General features: G+C 33.6%; 1 protein-coding gene across 2 annotated transcripts in view; it reads right to left on the bottom strand.

Annotated features, from left to right (window-relative positions):
* LOC119642170 (probable beta-hexosaminidase fdl) overlaps positions 1 to 12,483 on the bottom strand; it is a 47,763-nt gene extending 35,280 nt beyond the window's left edge. Inside the window, exon 1 of one of the 2 annotated variants that reach the window (XM_038041164.1) lies at positions 11,820 to 12,483. Coding sequence is in view for 1 of the 2 variants with exons in the window: in XM_038041163.1 (XP_037897091.1) it covers positions 6,322 to 6,338 (17 nt within the window). In the remaining variant the exon portion in view is untranslated. Of the gene's footprint in view, positions 1 to 6,321; positions 6,392 to 11,819 lie in introns of those variants that run through there. The other variant, XM_038041163.1, reaches the window with a different exon arrangement.
* Between the last annotated feature and the right edge of the window lie 5,501 nt (positions 12,484 to 17,984).

The following is a 17,984-nucleotide window of genomic DNA, read 5'->3' as shown; positions in this document are numbered from 1 at the left end:
TCGAATGAGCAAAAAAAATTCACACTTTGCTTTCAGGAACTATTTTTGCCGATTTTTTGAAATTTGTTATGTTAGCGAAAAATGCATATGGGAGAACACCCAAATTTGACACTCTGGTGCGACCAAACTAGAAAATGTCGCCTATATTCACCTATATCACGTGAATCTATATGAAAATACCTATCGAATGAGCAAAAAAAATTCACACTTTGCTTTCAGGAACTATTTTTACCGATTTTTTGAAATTTGCTATGTTACCATAACATAACTATGGGAGAACACCCAACTTTGACACTCTGGTGCGACCAAACTAGAAAATGTCGCCTATATTCACCTATATCACGTGAATCTATATGAAAATACCTATCGAATGAGCAAAAAAAATTCACACTTTGCCTTCAGGAACTATTTTTGCCGATTTTTTGAAATTTGCTATGTTACCATAACATAGCTATGGGAGAACACCCAACTTTGACACTCTGGTGCGGCTAAATTAGAAAATGTCGCCTATATTCACCTATATCATGTGAATCTATATAAAATTACCTATTGCATGGGCAAAAAAATTCACACTTTTCTTTCGGGAACTGTTTTGAACGATCTTTTGAAATTAGATATGTTAGCGAAAAATGGTTGTGAGTATAGTATAGCCTATGTATATACTAGTATAGTAAAGTATAGTACTAGTATAGTATACTTTAGCATAATGTACTATATTCTAGGACAAAAAAAAACTATATACAATAATTTTCGATACAAAATACACTATACTGTAGTACAAAAATTTTGTACTGTAGTACAATGATTTCTAGTACAAAATACACTATACCGTAGTACAAAAATTTTCAGTACAAAAATTTTGTACTATAGTACAACGATTTTCAGTACAAAATACACTATACCGTGGTACAAAAATTTTCAGTACATAATACACTATACCGTAGTATAATGATTTTAGTACAATGATTTTTACACAATACTGTAGTACAGCGATTTCTAGTACAAAATACACTACACTGTAGTACAATGATTTTCAGTACAAAATACGCTATACTGAAGTACAATGATTTTCAGTACAAAATACACTATACTGTACAATTATTCTCAGTACAAAATACACTGTACAAAAGTTTTGTACCGTAGTACAATGATTTTCAGTACAAAATACACTATAATGTAGTAGAATTATTTTCAGTACAAAATACACTATACTGTAGTACAAAAATAATGTACAATAATTTTCGATACAAAACACACTATACTGTAGTACAAAAATTTTGTACTATAGTACAATGATCTCTAGTACAAAATACACTATACTGTAGCACAATGATTTTCGGTACAAAATACACTGCACTGTAGTACAATGATTTTCGGTACAGAATACACTATACTGTAGTACAATGGCTTTCAGTACAAAATGCGCTATACAGTGGTACAATGATTTTCAGTACAATATACACTATACTGTAGTACAATGATTTCTAGTACAAAATGCACAATACTGCAGTACAACGATTTCCAGTACAAAATTCTCTACACTGTAGTACAATGATTTTCGGTACAGAATGCGCTATACTGTAGTACAATGATTTTCAGTACAGCATACGCTATACTGTAGTACAATGATTTTCGGTACAAAATACACTATACTGTAGTAGAATTATTTTCAGTACAAAATACACTATACGGTAGTACAAAAATTTTGTACTGTAGTACAATGATTTTCAGTACAAAATACACTATACTGTGCAATTATTTTCAGTACAAAATACACTATACTGTAGTACAAAAATTTTGTACTGTAGTACAGTGATTTCTAGTACAAAATACACTATACTATACCACATTTTACCATTTTTCGCTAACATATCAAATTTCAAAAGATCGTTCAGCGCAGTTCCCGAAAGAAAAGTTTGAATTTTTTTGCTCATTGGACAGGCGTTTTTATATAGATTCACCTGATATAGGTGCATATAGGCGACATTTTCTAGTTTGGCCGCACCAGTGTGTCAAATTTGGGTGTTCTCCCATAGCTATGTTATGGTAACATACCAAATTTCAAAAAATCGGTAAAAATAGTTCCTGAAAGCAAAGTGTGAATTTTTTTGCCCATGGAATAGGTACTTTTATATAGATTCACGTGATATAGGTGAATATAGGCGACATTTTCTAGTTTGGCCGCACTAGAGTGTCAAATTTGGGTGTTTTTTCATATGTAGTTTTCGCTAACATACCAAATTTCAAATACCGTTAAAAATAGTTTCCATAAGCAGAATTTGAATTTTTGCCCGGAGAATTTTTTTATGGGACTTTGGAAATGAAACTAGCACAGAGGTTATATTAAGTTTTGCACACCGTTGGAAAGGCTATTAATAGAGGAAGCACTCTGTGCTAGTTTCATTTTTCCAAGGGATGCGGTTTGGCCACAGTAGCTCCGCAAACATTCGCTTTATCAACCTCATTTATAGCATAGTGTAAAAAAGTTTTGGTTTCGAATATTAATTAATTTACATATAGTCATGTTTTGTTTATAATAACTTGCAAAAAAATTCTCGAAAAGTTCTATTTCACTTGTACTTTGAGTTAAATCCCTCCGAGACTTCGTTTAACAGAATTCTGGTAACGGCTTTACAGAGCTCTGCAAAAATTTTAGTTTGTGTCTTTGCTAGTTATATTTAAATATAACTTCACACCCTTTAATGTTTCTGCCAAATTTGAAGTCAGTAGCTTAATTTTTGTAACCAGGAGAATGCTTATAGCTGACATTACGCAGAAACACAATTGGGCAGACGGACATGCTGTATTTGATTTAGAATTTGAAGCTGGTCAAGAATATATATACTTTGCGGGTTCTACGAAGCCTGCTTCTAGACGTTGCAAACCTGTTGGAAAAACGGATGTACTCGGTGATTGATATAATAAAAATTGTGCTTATAGAATGCAAAAGAAAATGTTGAGAAAATCAGGCAGAGAAAAACGCCAGTAATTTTCTCTTCTTCCATTAACGTGTGATTAGCTGAATAAGTAAAAATCGCGACAAAGTCACTGTTCGCGGGTTCAATTCTCAAGTGCGATAAAGTTTATTTGTTTATTTATTTACTTACACGTGAAACTCAACTAAAATAAATTAACAGTCGAATTCGATTGACTCTTAGAAACAAATTTTGTACTAATTAATATTAAAAAACTAGTATAAAGTATATAAGGAGAAGTAAACAAAAGACTAATTAAGTCATAATTCATGTAAAAAATCAATAAGAAAGAAAAAACCATGTAACCAACTACCACGCAGACACGTCCACAACCAGTACCGAACTAAATTGCAAGTGAACCCCTAAGCCTTCGCAAACATGCAAAAGCTTGCAATGTGATCGAATCGATTCTACCATTAATTAACTTAATTAAGAAGGAAACACTAAGAATCTCAAGTGACGGTAAGGATAACAGAAGCAATCTATTTTCATAAGGAAACAAAGAGGCAAGCGGGCCCCAAGGCAAATTTCTAAGGCCAAACAGCAAGAATTGTCTTTGAACTGATTCAATTCCATTTACATAACACCTAGAGAAAGGAGACGACACAACAGAGGCATACTCAACTAAGCGCATGTCAAGCCTTTTTGTAATATAGGGATCCTTAAATCCCTTTGGATCACCTTTTAATGAAACCAAACGCGGACCTAGGCCTACTTAAAGAGAGCTCAAGGTGCAAATTAAAACGTCTTTGGTCGAATAGGACCCCTAGATCGATGGCCGAATCAACGCTTTTCCATTCCTGTGAGTCAATGAAATACTCAGAACTTAATCACTTCCTTCTTAAGAAAGAAATCTTCTCGCATTTTTTTAGATTTAATTTTATAAAATTTAACGAGCAGCATGTAATTAAATTATTTAAGTCAACTTGAAGACGATGCGATTGCGATTCCAAGAAGAAAGAAGAAAACAGTTTAACACCGTCATCGTACATCAAGATCTGGCTGGATTAAATCAGCGAGGGAAGATTATCAATGTATAACTTAAATAAAAGGAGTCCTAAGTGACTGTCTTGAAGGACGTCAGACGTCACAGAAAATTTACCCTAGATGATGAAGTTAAACCCTGAAAGATCTGTTACGCAGATAAGAGCTTATGCATTTCAATTAGTAAAAAGGAAAGCCAGAGGCATAGAGTTTGAAGATCAATAAGTTATGGTTGGCTAAGTTAAATGCTTTATAACATTTATTTAATCAGTATATACGATATCCGTACGAGAACCACTAGAAAAAGCCTTGAAAACATGGCATATAAACTCTAAAAGATTCTTGACAGTAGACCTTCCTTTCCGAAAGCCATAATAAGATAAATATAAGATCTAATAGCAAAAACTAGATGCTGTGTAACCATTGGTGATGTAATTGAATCTATGCTTTGATGCAGATTAAGCGAAATAGTCATAAGCAATTTTTCCAATTTTTGTAATATTTAATTCTCTTGTTAAACCATGACGGGCATCTGCTTCGAGGGCGAGATTGCTTGATCGGAACGAATGCAGAAATGCCTTCGAATGAATTCGATACATTGTAGAACGAATAAAGTAAGATTTCAATATTCCCAGCAGAAAAACCGAACATAATGTGTGAAAGATGAGATTTTTTTAATGTGTGAAGATGAGCAGTAAAATATTAGTTTTGTTAAAATCATAATATTTATTTGATAAAGTTGGATTTGGCGCGTTAGAATAGTTCCACGGAACATCATACCTCTAATAAAAGAAACTACAAATTGATGGATGAAACGGATCCTCAGGTAAACTAAAAGATGGACAACGACTTACAACTATCTCCGGGTAACTGGCAAAGCAAAGATCTAGGAGTCTACACACACAATAGCTCTAACCGAAGTTCAAGTGGGGACAGTACAGCCAGAATTATCACCATGACACCAAGTGACTTGTGGCAACATTAAGTCCCTCAACGCTATAACTATGTCGGTAGGTTTAGACTTTTCGGCCACATCACAAATGAAGGCAGCATGTATCTTATAAACGGAGATATCCGCGTTGGGGGTAGGAGCAAGTTACTTATAACTATTTATTGGCAATTGTAGGCCAAATGGCAATAAATTCAACGTCGAGAGGAGTAGGAAATTCAATTGAATAGGACGGGATCGCAGCAGATATGACGATTATGACTCCACCACCAGTGCGATCAAATCGGTCCTTTCTCAAAACCTGGAAAGAATTGTGAAAAAGTGCCAACAAATGTAAATCAACTCGTGAATGCCCGGTCAGTAAAGGCACTTATCGATTTAGGCGCTACCTTGCTATCTCTTCCTCTTTCTTCACCTCTTTCTGGCTGTTACTGTGTTGCACGTATACAGAGGATCCCACGAGTGATAGGTAAAAAAAACTTTCTGATGAAAAAATTATTTAATACTGTTTACCAAGGTCTGCTTTTGCTGGATAATGTTCCGCGTCACTTCTGAAATTTTTTAAAGTCTATAATATTACTGCTTATGAAAGAGCATCAGCTTCGCTTAAACTAATTTCTTTTTTCAAATATCCGCTATCTGAAACACGATTACATTCAATTTATTTTGAGGTAATATAATGATTGCCCTAATCGTTCCTTAGCCCATTTTTAAAAAAAATGCTATAAATCTTTAATAAGTAGGCAGGCAATATAGTTAATAAAAATAAGGAAAACTTCCGGAGAAATCAGGTTGTTTTAAATTATTGGAAAAACACACTACCAACTAAATGATCGTCCCAATACTGAAGAATATTGCGCAGTCAAATAGCCTATACAACGACTACAGATTCCCGTCAATCCTCTCAACATGCCTGTCTTAGCTTCAGCTGAAATTCTTTCACCAGACATCCAATTATTCACTTATTTGAACCATTAAAACGTTCATTACAACTTATAAAAATGTAAGAGAGAAATATCTGCAATTTTTTGGAACTGTGGAAGGTCCCTTAATAAAATAGTCAGATTTGAGATCTCGAAATTAAAAAAAGCAATCAAGAATACACTAAAATCGTACGTAGATTCACACTCTACTTTCTTCTTTTTCTTGTTTTTCTTCGGTTTACTTGAATCCAAAAACGAACACATGCTCCTTATATTGTACAACAATTTATTAATCTTTAAATCTATTACGAGATCTTTTGCAACAATTGTAGATTTTTTTAACTTAACAACCGGTATAAATAGCCGTATATCGAGTTACCCGTTATTAATTAATTTAAACTCAAAAAATTGAACAACATGCATGTTTTTTTAGAAATATTTTTTTTGTATTTTTATTTTAAATTTTTTTCGTAACCATGTATGTACGTACCTACGTAATTTAATCATTGATGTTTATTTACCTATTTATTTAGTATTTAAGAAAATAAAAACAAAAATGAAATGTGCATTTTTTTTTAAAGCAAAGAATCAGATGGTATCAGATATGATATATCTTTGTAAGCACTTTGCACAATTTGAATAGTAAAGCTTACAACCGGTTCACCTAAGAATGCGAAACTCATAATCTCACTACTAGTTGTACAAATAGGTTGATTAGAACTAAATGCAATAATAAATATAGTCTGGCAGCCAACTGAGCAAGAATAACGACGACAACAATAATAAAAACAACAACAGGTTCAATGATTTGCAAATGTTACGATAAAAACACGCTAAATGAACTTAGATAAAAGTAAAAGGGAACAAATATGAGTAAATACTGTTTGGATGCACATACACACATTCATACATACAAATGAATCTCTCGATGCACATGGTAGCAGTGCTCAACAGACATAAACACGAAAAAAATAAATAAATAAATAAAGGAAATTAAGAGAATCGATGAATTAGAAGATGTAAACAAATATCACGACCGGCATTATAAACTTAACTATGTTTGAGAAACATAAACAATACTGTATTATTATTATTATTATTAGCCAACAACCAACCAATGCTTTTACTAATGATTAAACAATACATATATTAATTAACTGTGAAATTGATATGTGCAGATTATTTTACATTAAGGTGGTCCTTACCATTTTGCAACCTAAGCATCCACAATATTTTATAAAAAAGTGGAGCTAAATCTTCAAACGAAAGCAGCCAGCCTCTGTGCTCTTTGCTTTCTATACAAAGTGTGTTCAAATAAAGCTATCGATATGTTGGTACAAATGTCCCCGAAATATGTTGACATTATCAGTCATTTTGTATTTTTAGTTTGTTTTTGATAGTCAAACCATAACGAAAGGCTGATATCACACGTGCTTCGAGAATTGGAAAAAGCGCTCGCACAAGTGCATTAAGGAAATAAATATACACGAGGTGTATTGAAGAGAAAAGACAACATTTCCAATTTCGTGGGCGACGTAAATTGTTTGGCCAAAAACATAACCGCAGCCGTCGTGTTCACTAGGCTTGATCCCCGGTGACTTTTGCAAAAATAATAAGACACATGAAAAGACAGTGTTTTGCAACAATTAAGAAGGTTAAGACCGTGTCGGTGTAAGAGCTCAACGCCTTACGAAGATCCCATATCAGAAATTCTTCGCACAGGTTCATTATATCTAAGGAGAATTAATTTGACGGGGACAAAGTATATGTTGAAGAATAAATAAATAATTTTCGAAAAACATAAAAGTTCACCTGTTTTTTTGAACACAACCTTGTATATTAATTAATACTTCATTTGAAGAGATATGTTTTGAGAACCAAAAACCAAATGTTTACTTCGTTTTCAAAAAATAAATACGCTTTGCAGACGCGAATGAAAAGTTAAATTAAAAAATGTCAGTAGCGTTTCCACTCTACTTGAGAAGTATAAATTTTTGTCTGTTTGTACTGGAGCGTTCACTAAAAGCGACGTTCACCAGAACCCAGATCAATAATCAAATCAATCCTTTCGCCGCCTATTTTTGCTTTCTTGCTACATTTTGTTGAAAGCCAGAAACGAAAATCGGATTCTTTTGATTTACTTAACAATTATTCAGGAGCAGTGCGCAAAAGTAGCAATCGGCTCGGTTACTTATGATCTTGCGTTCTTTGTTAAACGTAATCCAAAATTCGGTAAATTACACGAAAATGTTTTGGCCCAAGGGTAAACGCTATTGAAAAAGCTTCCGATCGAAATACTTTTTCAAGCACTTTTCCTTGTAGAGTATTTGAAGGTGGGCCATGCGTCTCACTATAATTTTTTCGCTTATTTAATACCATAAAAGATTTATTTTATCCAAACTTTTATGTGTAAAAAGGAGCAGCATTTTGTCACATTTCCTAAAATATCCCAAAAAATTAGAATGTTAAGGAGTGATTTATTTAAAAACCTGCGTAAAAGGAAAAAGCGCCTCACGGTGGGTATCATATCTCGTAATAACTTAATCAAAATGAAAAATGCAAACATTTCTTCTAAGTAAATGAGTAGACGTGAGGTAGATCGCAGGTTTTAAAATAAATTGAAAGTTGGTTTTTTGTCACAGTTGTATACCGAAAAAGACAAAAAAAGGTCGGAAAAATCTGTACTACATATTGCTCTATAAAACAAGTTATAATCAAAGAAAAGAAAATCCTTCATTCAAGCACTGGACGATTTTTTTTTTTTTGAAGACGCCTTCAAAATTTTAATAATATGAATGCATTCGGTTCGAAGAATTCGTATGAGTGGCTCAAGAGTCAAATCTTATGTGCGGTAGAGCTTTCAACATAGCCTTAGTTGCTAATGCTTCAAGACTGTAGTCTTAGAATTTATTCTTTGGCTAAATTAATAATAATAAACTGCCTTAATCCACTGCCTTAAAAAATAAAGCTTTAAGAAACACGCATTGAAAGCTTGAAATAGTAGGAGTGTGGAAAGCAATAGAGGGCATATCTAGAGCCTAAGTCTCCCAGAGTTTTACTCGACTGACGTGAAGCTTGGTATGCAAAAAATTAGTTAAATCGATTGCTAACTATTTTAAGAGTACTCTGTAAACGTCCTAACAAGCTATGTTAAGTTGTTAGACCCATCACGAACCTAGATGAAAATAGTTTTTAAATCAGCTCACACACACATTCTAATTCTGTTTTTAGAACCTATTTTTCCAAATTTTCTAGATATGAGATGTAAACATAAATCGACTATGGAAAAGTGGTCAAAATTGAAACACTCGCGCGGCTTAACCAGAAAACTCCATCGATATCCTTATATATCTCGTGAACCTATACGAAACATCTGTCGAATTTGGAAATACCCCTGAATTTCACTTCAACAAACAGATTTTCACGTAGATTCTTAAGAAAATATCTAACGTTGCCTAATTCTGAAGAAGTATGCGTCTAAATCCGAAAACATAATAACCTTAGCTGCCTACCAGAGCTCTCTTAAGGCATTAATAGGGCTCGTTAAGGAATTTACTAAACATCTTTGCTAGTTAAATTCAAGTTTATCGTGATAGCGTTGAGAAAACCCATTTTTCAAATTTGACCAAAAAAATTGGTCACAAACTGAAAGCAAGGTTCATATATAATCGATAAAATTCAGGTTATAATGAAGACAACATCGTTGTTTACAAAGCGTGCATTGTGTAGATTATTGATATAATTATAACAACTATAAATTGATGATAACAGATGTCAAGTTAACGTGCACACACGCAAATTTTGATAAAAAAAAAAAAGTTTATATACTTTGCAAGGTTGTTGAAATATATATTACTCTCAGAGTTAATTAATTGAAAAATTTGAACACATTATATAGCGTATGCTTAAAAAAAGTATTGAATGACAAGGAAAGGTTTCGTTGGAAAAAATCCAGAAGTAAATGCAGTTATAAAACAAAATATTGATTTTTGATTATCATGAATCGAGAAAATTCTATTCTTGTGAAGTGTCGCATTTCAAAATGACCGTAGTGCTTAAACTCATCATCCTAGGGTGCTTAGCGAATTACTTTTGTTCAAGTGGATTATATAGTCATTTGTTTATTAAATTAGAAATTGGAGTTATCCTAATAGAAAATATTACATTAGTACACAAAACGTACATTTTGTAAAATTGCTGTTGCTAATTGTTTATTTTCATTCAAGCATTCAAAATTTCAAGTGTAGGTTTACACGTTTTAGTTCACAAGGAAAACTTAGATATGAAAGCCATGAGCAGTTTGCCTTAACTTCGAATGAATGATTCTAAAAAAGAGAATCAAATACGATATAGGTATGTACATCAAAAAACAAAGTCTACAGAAAATTTAACTCAGACCCAATGCTATAAGACGATTTTTTAAATAAATTGTAAATAATAATAACTGGAAAGAAATCTTAATACTTAATCTCAATATCGAAATATAAAATCATATTAGATCTGTAATTGTAGTTATAACACGGAGACAAGTCGAAATATCCATCGAAACTATACAGAGTAAACGTAATTATGATTAGAAGTGAAGACGTTACCTTCCTCTACTGTTCATTGTTGGCATTCGCCCATGAAATGAAAAAGGAGAACTTATCGCCTATATCTTTAGTTAATACCCGCATATTATCAAAACTAAAAGTGGACCAGACTCGAACAAGATACCTAAAAAACCTTAGACGTAATTTTTTCTTCATTTCGTATATATTCAAATACATAAGCAGAGAATAAAAATACGTATGAAAAATATACACATCTATCTAAAAAAAATTAAAAAAATATATGTATAGGAAATAAATATCTACAATATAATAGCAAAAATGTAAATACGTTTAAAGCATGTAACGCAATTTAATTGATGTGACAAGGCAACTAAATTCGATTGACGGCGAATCTTAAATATACTTTACTTATTATCTGGGATGTGAATATTTCATTTGCCAATTTTTCTAACAAATGCTGCCTTTTCCAAAAATGTCGTTTATATTTATTCGTGAAATGCCACGCATGTGGAATATTACAGGAGAAGTGTTTAGTAGCAACAGAGAGGGCAGAAATGACAGAAAAATAAATTTAGTGCGTATGTGGTTGGCTTTTATACGGGAACACTTTAGAACTTATGCTATGACCAGCAATTTCGAACATTCATAAGCTTCGTCTCTTTATGCCAAGTGTTACCATCATGACACTTCCAAAGAGAGTTGACATATAAGCCAACACACAATTATGCTTGAATATATTCAGATTCTCAAGCTTATTAAGGTTCTATACGCTATACTCTAGTGCGCAATTGCCACTTAATTATCTTTTCGTCATCCAGAGGTAAACTTAACGCTGTTTGAATTTTTGTATTTGCCTTCCGTTGGTTAGAATACATCAATTCAGAGATTCCTAACTAATTTCTATAACATAAACAGCACCTAACTTTTCCCTTCAAATGAATGGGTTAGAATTTTAGAATATTTACTCATAGATAAGCGTGTCACTATGACGGTTCATAGTACCGGATATCGAAGAAACTCCATAATTGTTGATTATAGATACGCTGTAACGAGCTTACAGCTGTAGATTGCTCTGTGGAGCAATTTACTCGAAACTAAAATCCATAAATCGGCGCCGGTTTTTCAGCAAAACTTACAAAATAGTTGCGCCGCGTTTTCGTTTATTTATCCTTTTTACCTTTTTCATTCATTTTAGAAGGACTAACATGAAGGTTTGTTAAATTTTCTTTGGTGTTATACGAATGTTTAGTTTAGTGGTCATATATCAGATTAAGAGTAATAAAAAGCACGTATACAGGAGCATCTGAATAGAGCATCCACCTTCAGCTCATTCATTCCATTTTTCAAATCTTTACATCTGAATTCCGTTATGTACTCTCATCATAACTCTCATAAAAATCTCATTTCAAATAGGTGCAATAACCGCTCTACTTACCCCTACACAGCCATTAACATGTCCGGAATTATTTTTGTGAATCCAGAGTCAGCTATTACGACTGACTGCCAAATTGACCAAACGATTGAAAACAGTAATACTGAACCAAAGTTGCTAAATATATTTTTTTATAACGATGCTTTAGCACTTTCGATTTTGTTTTCTTAATTTTTTTAATCTTTCATTTCTGTTGTTGCAACCAAAAATTCTTACAAGCCCGAAAACACTTGAAAATCTAGGATTATTTTTATGCAATAAATAGATTTTCACTTAATTCATGACAAGGGATGATGTGCATATGTGTTAACATATATGAAAAACATGCACTTTTTTCTTCTTTGCAGTTTATTCTGTACCATTTTGTCAATTAAAATACCGATTGATAATTATTTTATGTTCATTATAAATTCGGCAATTCTGACATAAAGCTTTCTTTTTTACTTTATTTTGTTCTTCTACACACGCACCGCGTTTACTTCAGTTTCTTAGCGTTGTTGGCTTTTGCAAGAAAAGGTTTGCACTTATAATATTTTCATACTTTTAGTAAACATACACTAAAGAGATTAAATTGTTTTTTAATCCTTAAGCAAATTGCTTCGTAATGTATTTTGCTTTAATAATTTAATTTTCTCTTAAATAAAGACAGAGAATTATCGTCTGTAAAATAACGACTTTATGCTCTGCACAATGTAGAATTGCTGGTTATGATATACAAGGAATAATAATAATTCGCAACGTATTCAAGCAAGCATTGGTTACAGCTGTTAGTACGTTGAACGTTGTATAGCAACGCTGTTACTGTGTTTTTCAAGACATGTGTTAAGCAAGAGAATTATATGAAATTAGCGCAAACTAACTAACTTATGTATCGTAAAACTAGTAGAATACTAACATTTCAACATATGTTTTTTGTTTACATAAAGTGCAGAAGTATTTTAATATGGCACTTTCGTAATTTAAAAATATGCTCGTTTCACTTGCTATTTACTATAAAAATAAAAATCGAGCTTATAAATGGGAAATATAAGAAGGAACTTTAATAATAATGTAATTTTTGACTGTTGCTAAACCTTAACTTAACTATTATGCAATATTTTGAAAGAAATGTTTAGTATTCATACTAAGTTAAATTTAATTGGGAAGCTTTCTCAACTTTGATTCAATTACCCTTAACAATAAGAATTTTATCTTCAGGGCTTATGAAGGTGGCATTTTTCCATTTATTAAGTCATGGATTATTTAAGAGTTTATTGTTTATAATTTCTGTGGCATTTATTCATAATATAGATACTAATCAAGACATGCATTTAATAGAGAACTTAAGAATTTCTACACCATTAACATCCTCATGTGTTAATATTGCTATAGATATATATATGTATTGCTTTTGTTCAAAGGACATTGTTTTGGATATAATATCTATATTAATAGTTAATTTATTTACTTTTGAAAAGGGAACTATTAATATGTTCGCGGTTTCATATTTTTCAAATTCTAGTGTCACTTCTCTTTCGTTGCAATTGTTAGAGAATGTGAGGGGATTGATACGTCTTTCATCAGCGCAATACTTTAAGTTGTCTTTCGGATAGTGAGAAATGTAGACAATAAGCAGAATCCACATACTTATACGTATTTTTACTTGTAGCAAGAATTGCATTCAAATAGCTTAATTTCAAAAAGAATCTTAAAAATAATGAGGTAATGTCAAAAATATAATAACTAAGACGTACAGAAAACTAACCTACTTTATATGTATATAAAACACAAAATATGGATTTTTATCTACGAAAAAGCCCACAACAGCTAAAATATTGTCGCCAGGAGGTCGAAGCTAAAATAGAAGGTATTGGCACCACCAAATATCATTTAAATTCATATGCGGCACCTTAATGTGTAAAGATAGACAGCTGATTGATACAACAGCCTTTTTTTTTTCTTTGCAAAACAAAAATAAAATTCAAATGATTCACAATCAATGGCTTTCAGTATTTTCTGTATTTTCATTAGGCTATTATTTTTGTCGTAAGCGTATTTATTTTTGTCGTAAGCTCTGTTATTTTTGTCGTAAGCGCTATTATTTTTGTCGTAAGCTCTGTTATTTATGTTTTCTATTTATTTATGTAAACAATCCATAATAGTAATCAGCTATAATTTGAAGAACATTTTCGAATTAAACTTATAAAATTGCATTTGTGGCTGTCATCGATTCGGCAACCCTGCATGAAACAAGACGCTTCTTGCAGAAAATTATTGAAAAAAAATTTTTTTCAACACAAAAGAAAAATTCTCTTTTTTCTTCCACAAACTTTTGCTTCTGAAAACTATTGAACTAGTGAAAATATATATAGTGAAGTTGCAGCATTTAAACAAAATCAACAAAGGCTTCGACGTCCTTGTGCTTCTCCGCAGATTGTGTAGCACCACCTGCTGTCTTCAACCTCATCCTGACAAGACTCACTTCGTCAACTCACCTGTACATTGGACATCAAGTAGCGGCGATTCCTGTCAAATTCTTAATACTGCTTTAACTTACAAGGCTTTGTTCTTCTCTGTCTCTGTCGGTTCCACCAAAAACGGCTGATTTCCATATCCCTTCTTTTCTCGGTAAGTCAGTTAATCCTTTTCTCTTGTCTTTAATCTAGCACGAAACCTAAAAGTCGCCCGGCCCTCAAGGGGGTGAGGCTCTCAAGCGTGTTATCAAACGATGATGATTTCGAAAATTTGGTTCGAATCACGCATAGCAAGGAGCCATTTAAAAGAAAATCCACAAACCAGAACGAAGGTCTCAAAAAGATCATCTCTGATAAGAATAATTCATCCGTAAAAGACTTGACCGAGGATGTCAATACCACCTCCTTAAAGTCCGATCGCTCCCTCTAAGAATAAGCCTCCCAATAAAGACAGCTCTGTGAACAGTAATAATAATCGTAGTCCCATAAAAGGAAAGAACTCTGACCCAACTAGTCCAAATCGTTATAATCATGACACGACCGGTGAGTGCTACGTATTCATTGATGTATGTAACAATAACCTAGAGAAAACTTTTCGCCTTAACTCAGACTTATTTTTTTTTCGAACACATCAAAGATCTCAAATTGGATGGTTTGATTAATATCAAAACCATCAGCAATGGCAAAGCCAAACTTGGTTTTGCCACTGCGGTTGATGCCAACAACTTTATAATAAACAATGATTTTCGTCCAAAGTCTTGCAAGGCCTACATCCCTACAATTTTCACAGAAAAATTTGGGATCGTAAAAAACATTCCACTTTCAGCTATCTCTGATATTGAAATCATTTCTGTTACAAGAATCCTCAGAAGAGACCCTGCAGACAGAGAAATGTTCATCCCAACAAACAGCCTAAAGATTGGTTTCAAGGGTAAACTAATTCCCAAGAGTATAAAATTCAACTATTGTAATATTCCAGTTGACTACTTCATTCCTTCCGTCAGGCTCTGCTATAATTGCGGCCGATTTGGCCACCCCCAAATTCTGCAAAAGTAAGGAAAGCAGATGCCTAAACTGTGGCAAGTCAGCGGCATGTCCTACGAACTCATGCCTTTCAGTCAAATGTCTAGGTTGCGGGTCTCTGGACCACAACGTAACATTTCGAGAGTGTCCAAAAAGAAAGAGAGAGGAAAATTTAAAAAAAAATTTTAACCATCCAGAACTTATCTTTTAGAGAATACAAAGAGAAATTCTCTAACAACCCATACAATTTACTTGACAACTATGACGTAAACTTCCCACCAAGAAGGACAGCAATGCCCCTAACAATATCAGAGATCCTACTATTGATACAAATAATATTTTAATTAACAAAAACTTCAATGCAGTTTTAAAAAATAAAACAAGTATTCCCAAGTCCTTGCATAGAATGTTTCTCAAGACGCCCTCGACTTATAGTAACAAGTCGCAGGAGCCAAAAAAACCTACCCCACCTCCTGAAAAGCATACTTTCATCAATTACCATAAATCCACTGAAATGGAGATAGTTCTGGAAAAGATTTTCAGGATTCTCTCCATCTCTTCTCAAGAAGATATGCTTAAAACCATCCAAACAGAAATAAGTTCCCTTATATCAAAATTTGATCTTTTAAAACAAGGTACATCTGGGTCGGCCCTATCATGTTCTAACATTTCTCATGACGTCCTTCCTACAGTATAACATACAAAGCTTCAGGCGTAATGCCCATTCTCTTGATTTTTTCATAAATTCCAACCGAACTGATTTCGCCATCTTGAGTGAAGTCTTTCTGTCCGATGAAAAAATTTCCAATCTCAAAATCTCAAATTACAACTCTGCTTATAAATGTAGAAGTGACGGCTATGGAGGTGTTGCCATCCTTCCCAGAAAAGGCATATCCTTCAAACAAATCCCATTTAAATCGACTGCTGACATTGTCATTATCAAAACCTCTTGTCTAAAACCTAATATCGTCATTGCTGCTTGCTATTCCAAGCCCAACATCCCCATTCAATCTTTCCGGGATGACTTTAATCGTCTCTGTGATATGCTCAATGGTTTCCACAATGTCATAATTGCAGGAGATTTCAATGCAAGACACCCTTGCTTTGGTGACTTCGTGTCAAACAATAAAGGCAAAGCCTTGCAAGAAATCATTAAAGCTAGTAACTTCTATTGTCTGAATGATAATTCACCAACCTATTTTCACTCTACGACCAACAATTATGGTAGCGTGTTGGATCTAACTTTCTCTAACGCAACCCATCTTACATTCAAACGAGAGGTTAAAAAAGAAATTTTCCTGGGAAACAGCCACCACCTTCCTATTCTCTTTAATGCCACCTCTATTACCTCGTACAAGATAAATGACTTCATCTCGAGGAAAAAACTCCTAAATAATCTTATTCACGTATATCTTGAGCCACAAGGCGACTCTATCCAGTGCTCATTTCAACAAGAAATAATTAACGCCAAATCCGACATCCAAATCTCGAATTCCTACTCACCAAAACCTTGGTGGAACGAGCTTCTCACTTCACAATTCCGTAGATTGCAGGCTGCTAAACAAAAATTTTCCAAATACCCCAATATTACTAATTTCGAAGATTTCAAGTTATCCCAAAAAGAATAGAAGAAATCGATTAGAAAAGCCAAAAGATGCCACCGAGCCCTTGTTGTCGAAGAGCTATGCTCAAATAGCAATACAAAGCCATTCTGGAAATTTTTAAATGGTCATCGTACCACAAAAAAGAAATACAAACACCATGTTTGGGATGATCTCAACAACAAATCCTACCTTGAATGGCTGAAAGCTCAAGTTCCCTCGACATGTGGTCTCCAAACCTCCTTACTTAACTCTCGGATGGACAACATCTCTCCATTCTACCTTGATGAACTCATGCACGTCCTTAAGTCGAACAAGAAGTCCACAGCAGCAGGCCATGACGGAATCAAATATGAAATTATAAAGGTCCTTCCCATGCCAAGCCTTCTAACCCTGCTATCTGCTATAAATGAGCGCTGGATGACCAACTCGTTTCCCACTGTTTGGCGTACAATTAAAATAGTGCCCATTCCCATATCCCTCTTGCCTGTTCTTCTAAAAGTTACCAACCAAATGATTAAAGAAAGACTAACAAATTTCCTGAATCACTCACACCTTCTCCCGTCAAGGTCCTTTGCTTACCAAAAAAATATCTCCACCGGTATGTGCCTTAATGAAGTCCTTTTCACAATTGCAAATGAAAAAGCAAATGGAAACCAGGTAGTCATGCTTTGCTTAGACATTAATAAAGCTTACGACTGTGTAAACTTAGCGAAACTGGACCAAATTCTATCTGATTTTAAAATCCCGACACAAAGTAGGTATTGGGTTCTCAACTTTCTTTCCTCGAGAACTCTCGTATTAGATTCATATACAGTCGAAGTTTGTGAAGGCTTACTTCAAGGTAGCTGTCTCAGCCCAGTTCTCTTCAATTTATACACAGCCGGTTTACATCAATTATAGGACAAATCTACCCATTTATTTCAATATGCCGACGATTTCCTCATCATCTCTGCTGGAAAATCATTAATGGAAGCAGTCCGTAACCTCGACACTAAAGCCAATCTTTTTCACAAACTTTGTGCAGACTTAAATCTAACTTTCAACCCGGAAAAATCAAAAGTCATTCGCTTTGCTAAGGGTCCAAAAAA

This window comes from Glossina fuscipes, unplaced genomic scaffold (assembly GCF_014805625.2).
Source record: "Glossina fuscipes isolate IAEA_lab_2018 unplaced genomic scaffold, Yale_Gfus_2 221, whole genome shotgun sequence".
Taxonomy (NCBI): Eukaryota; Metazoa; Arthropoda; class Insecta; order Diptera; family Glossinidae; genus Glossina; species Glossina fuscipes.
This window is presented reverse-complemented; position numbering and strand designations above follow the sequence as displayed.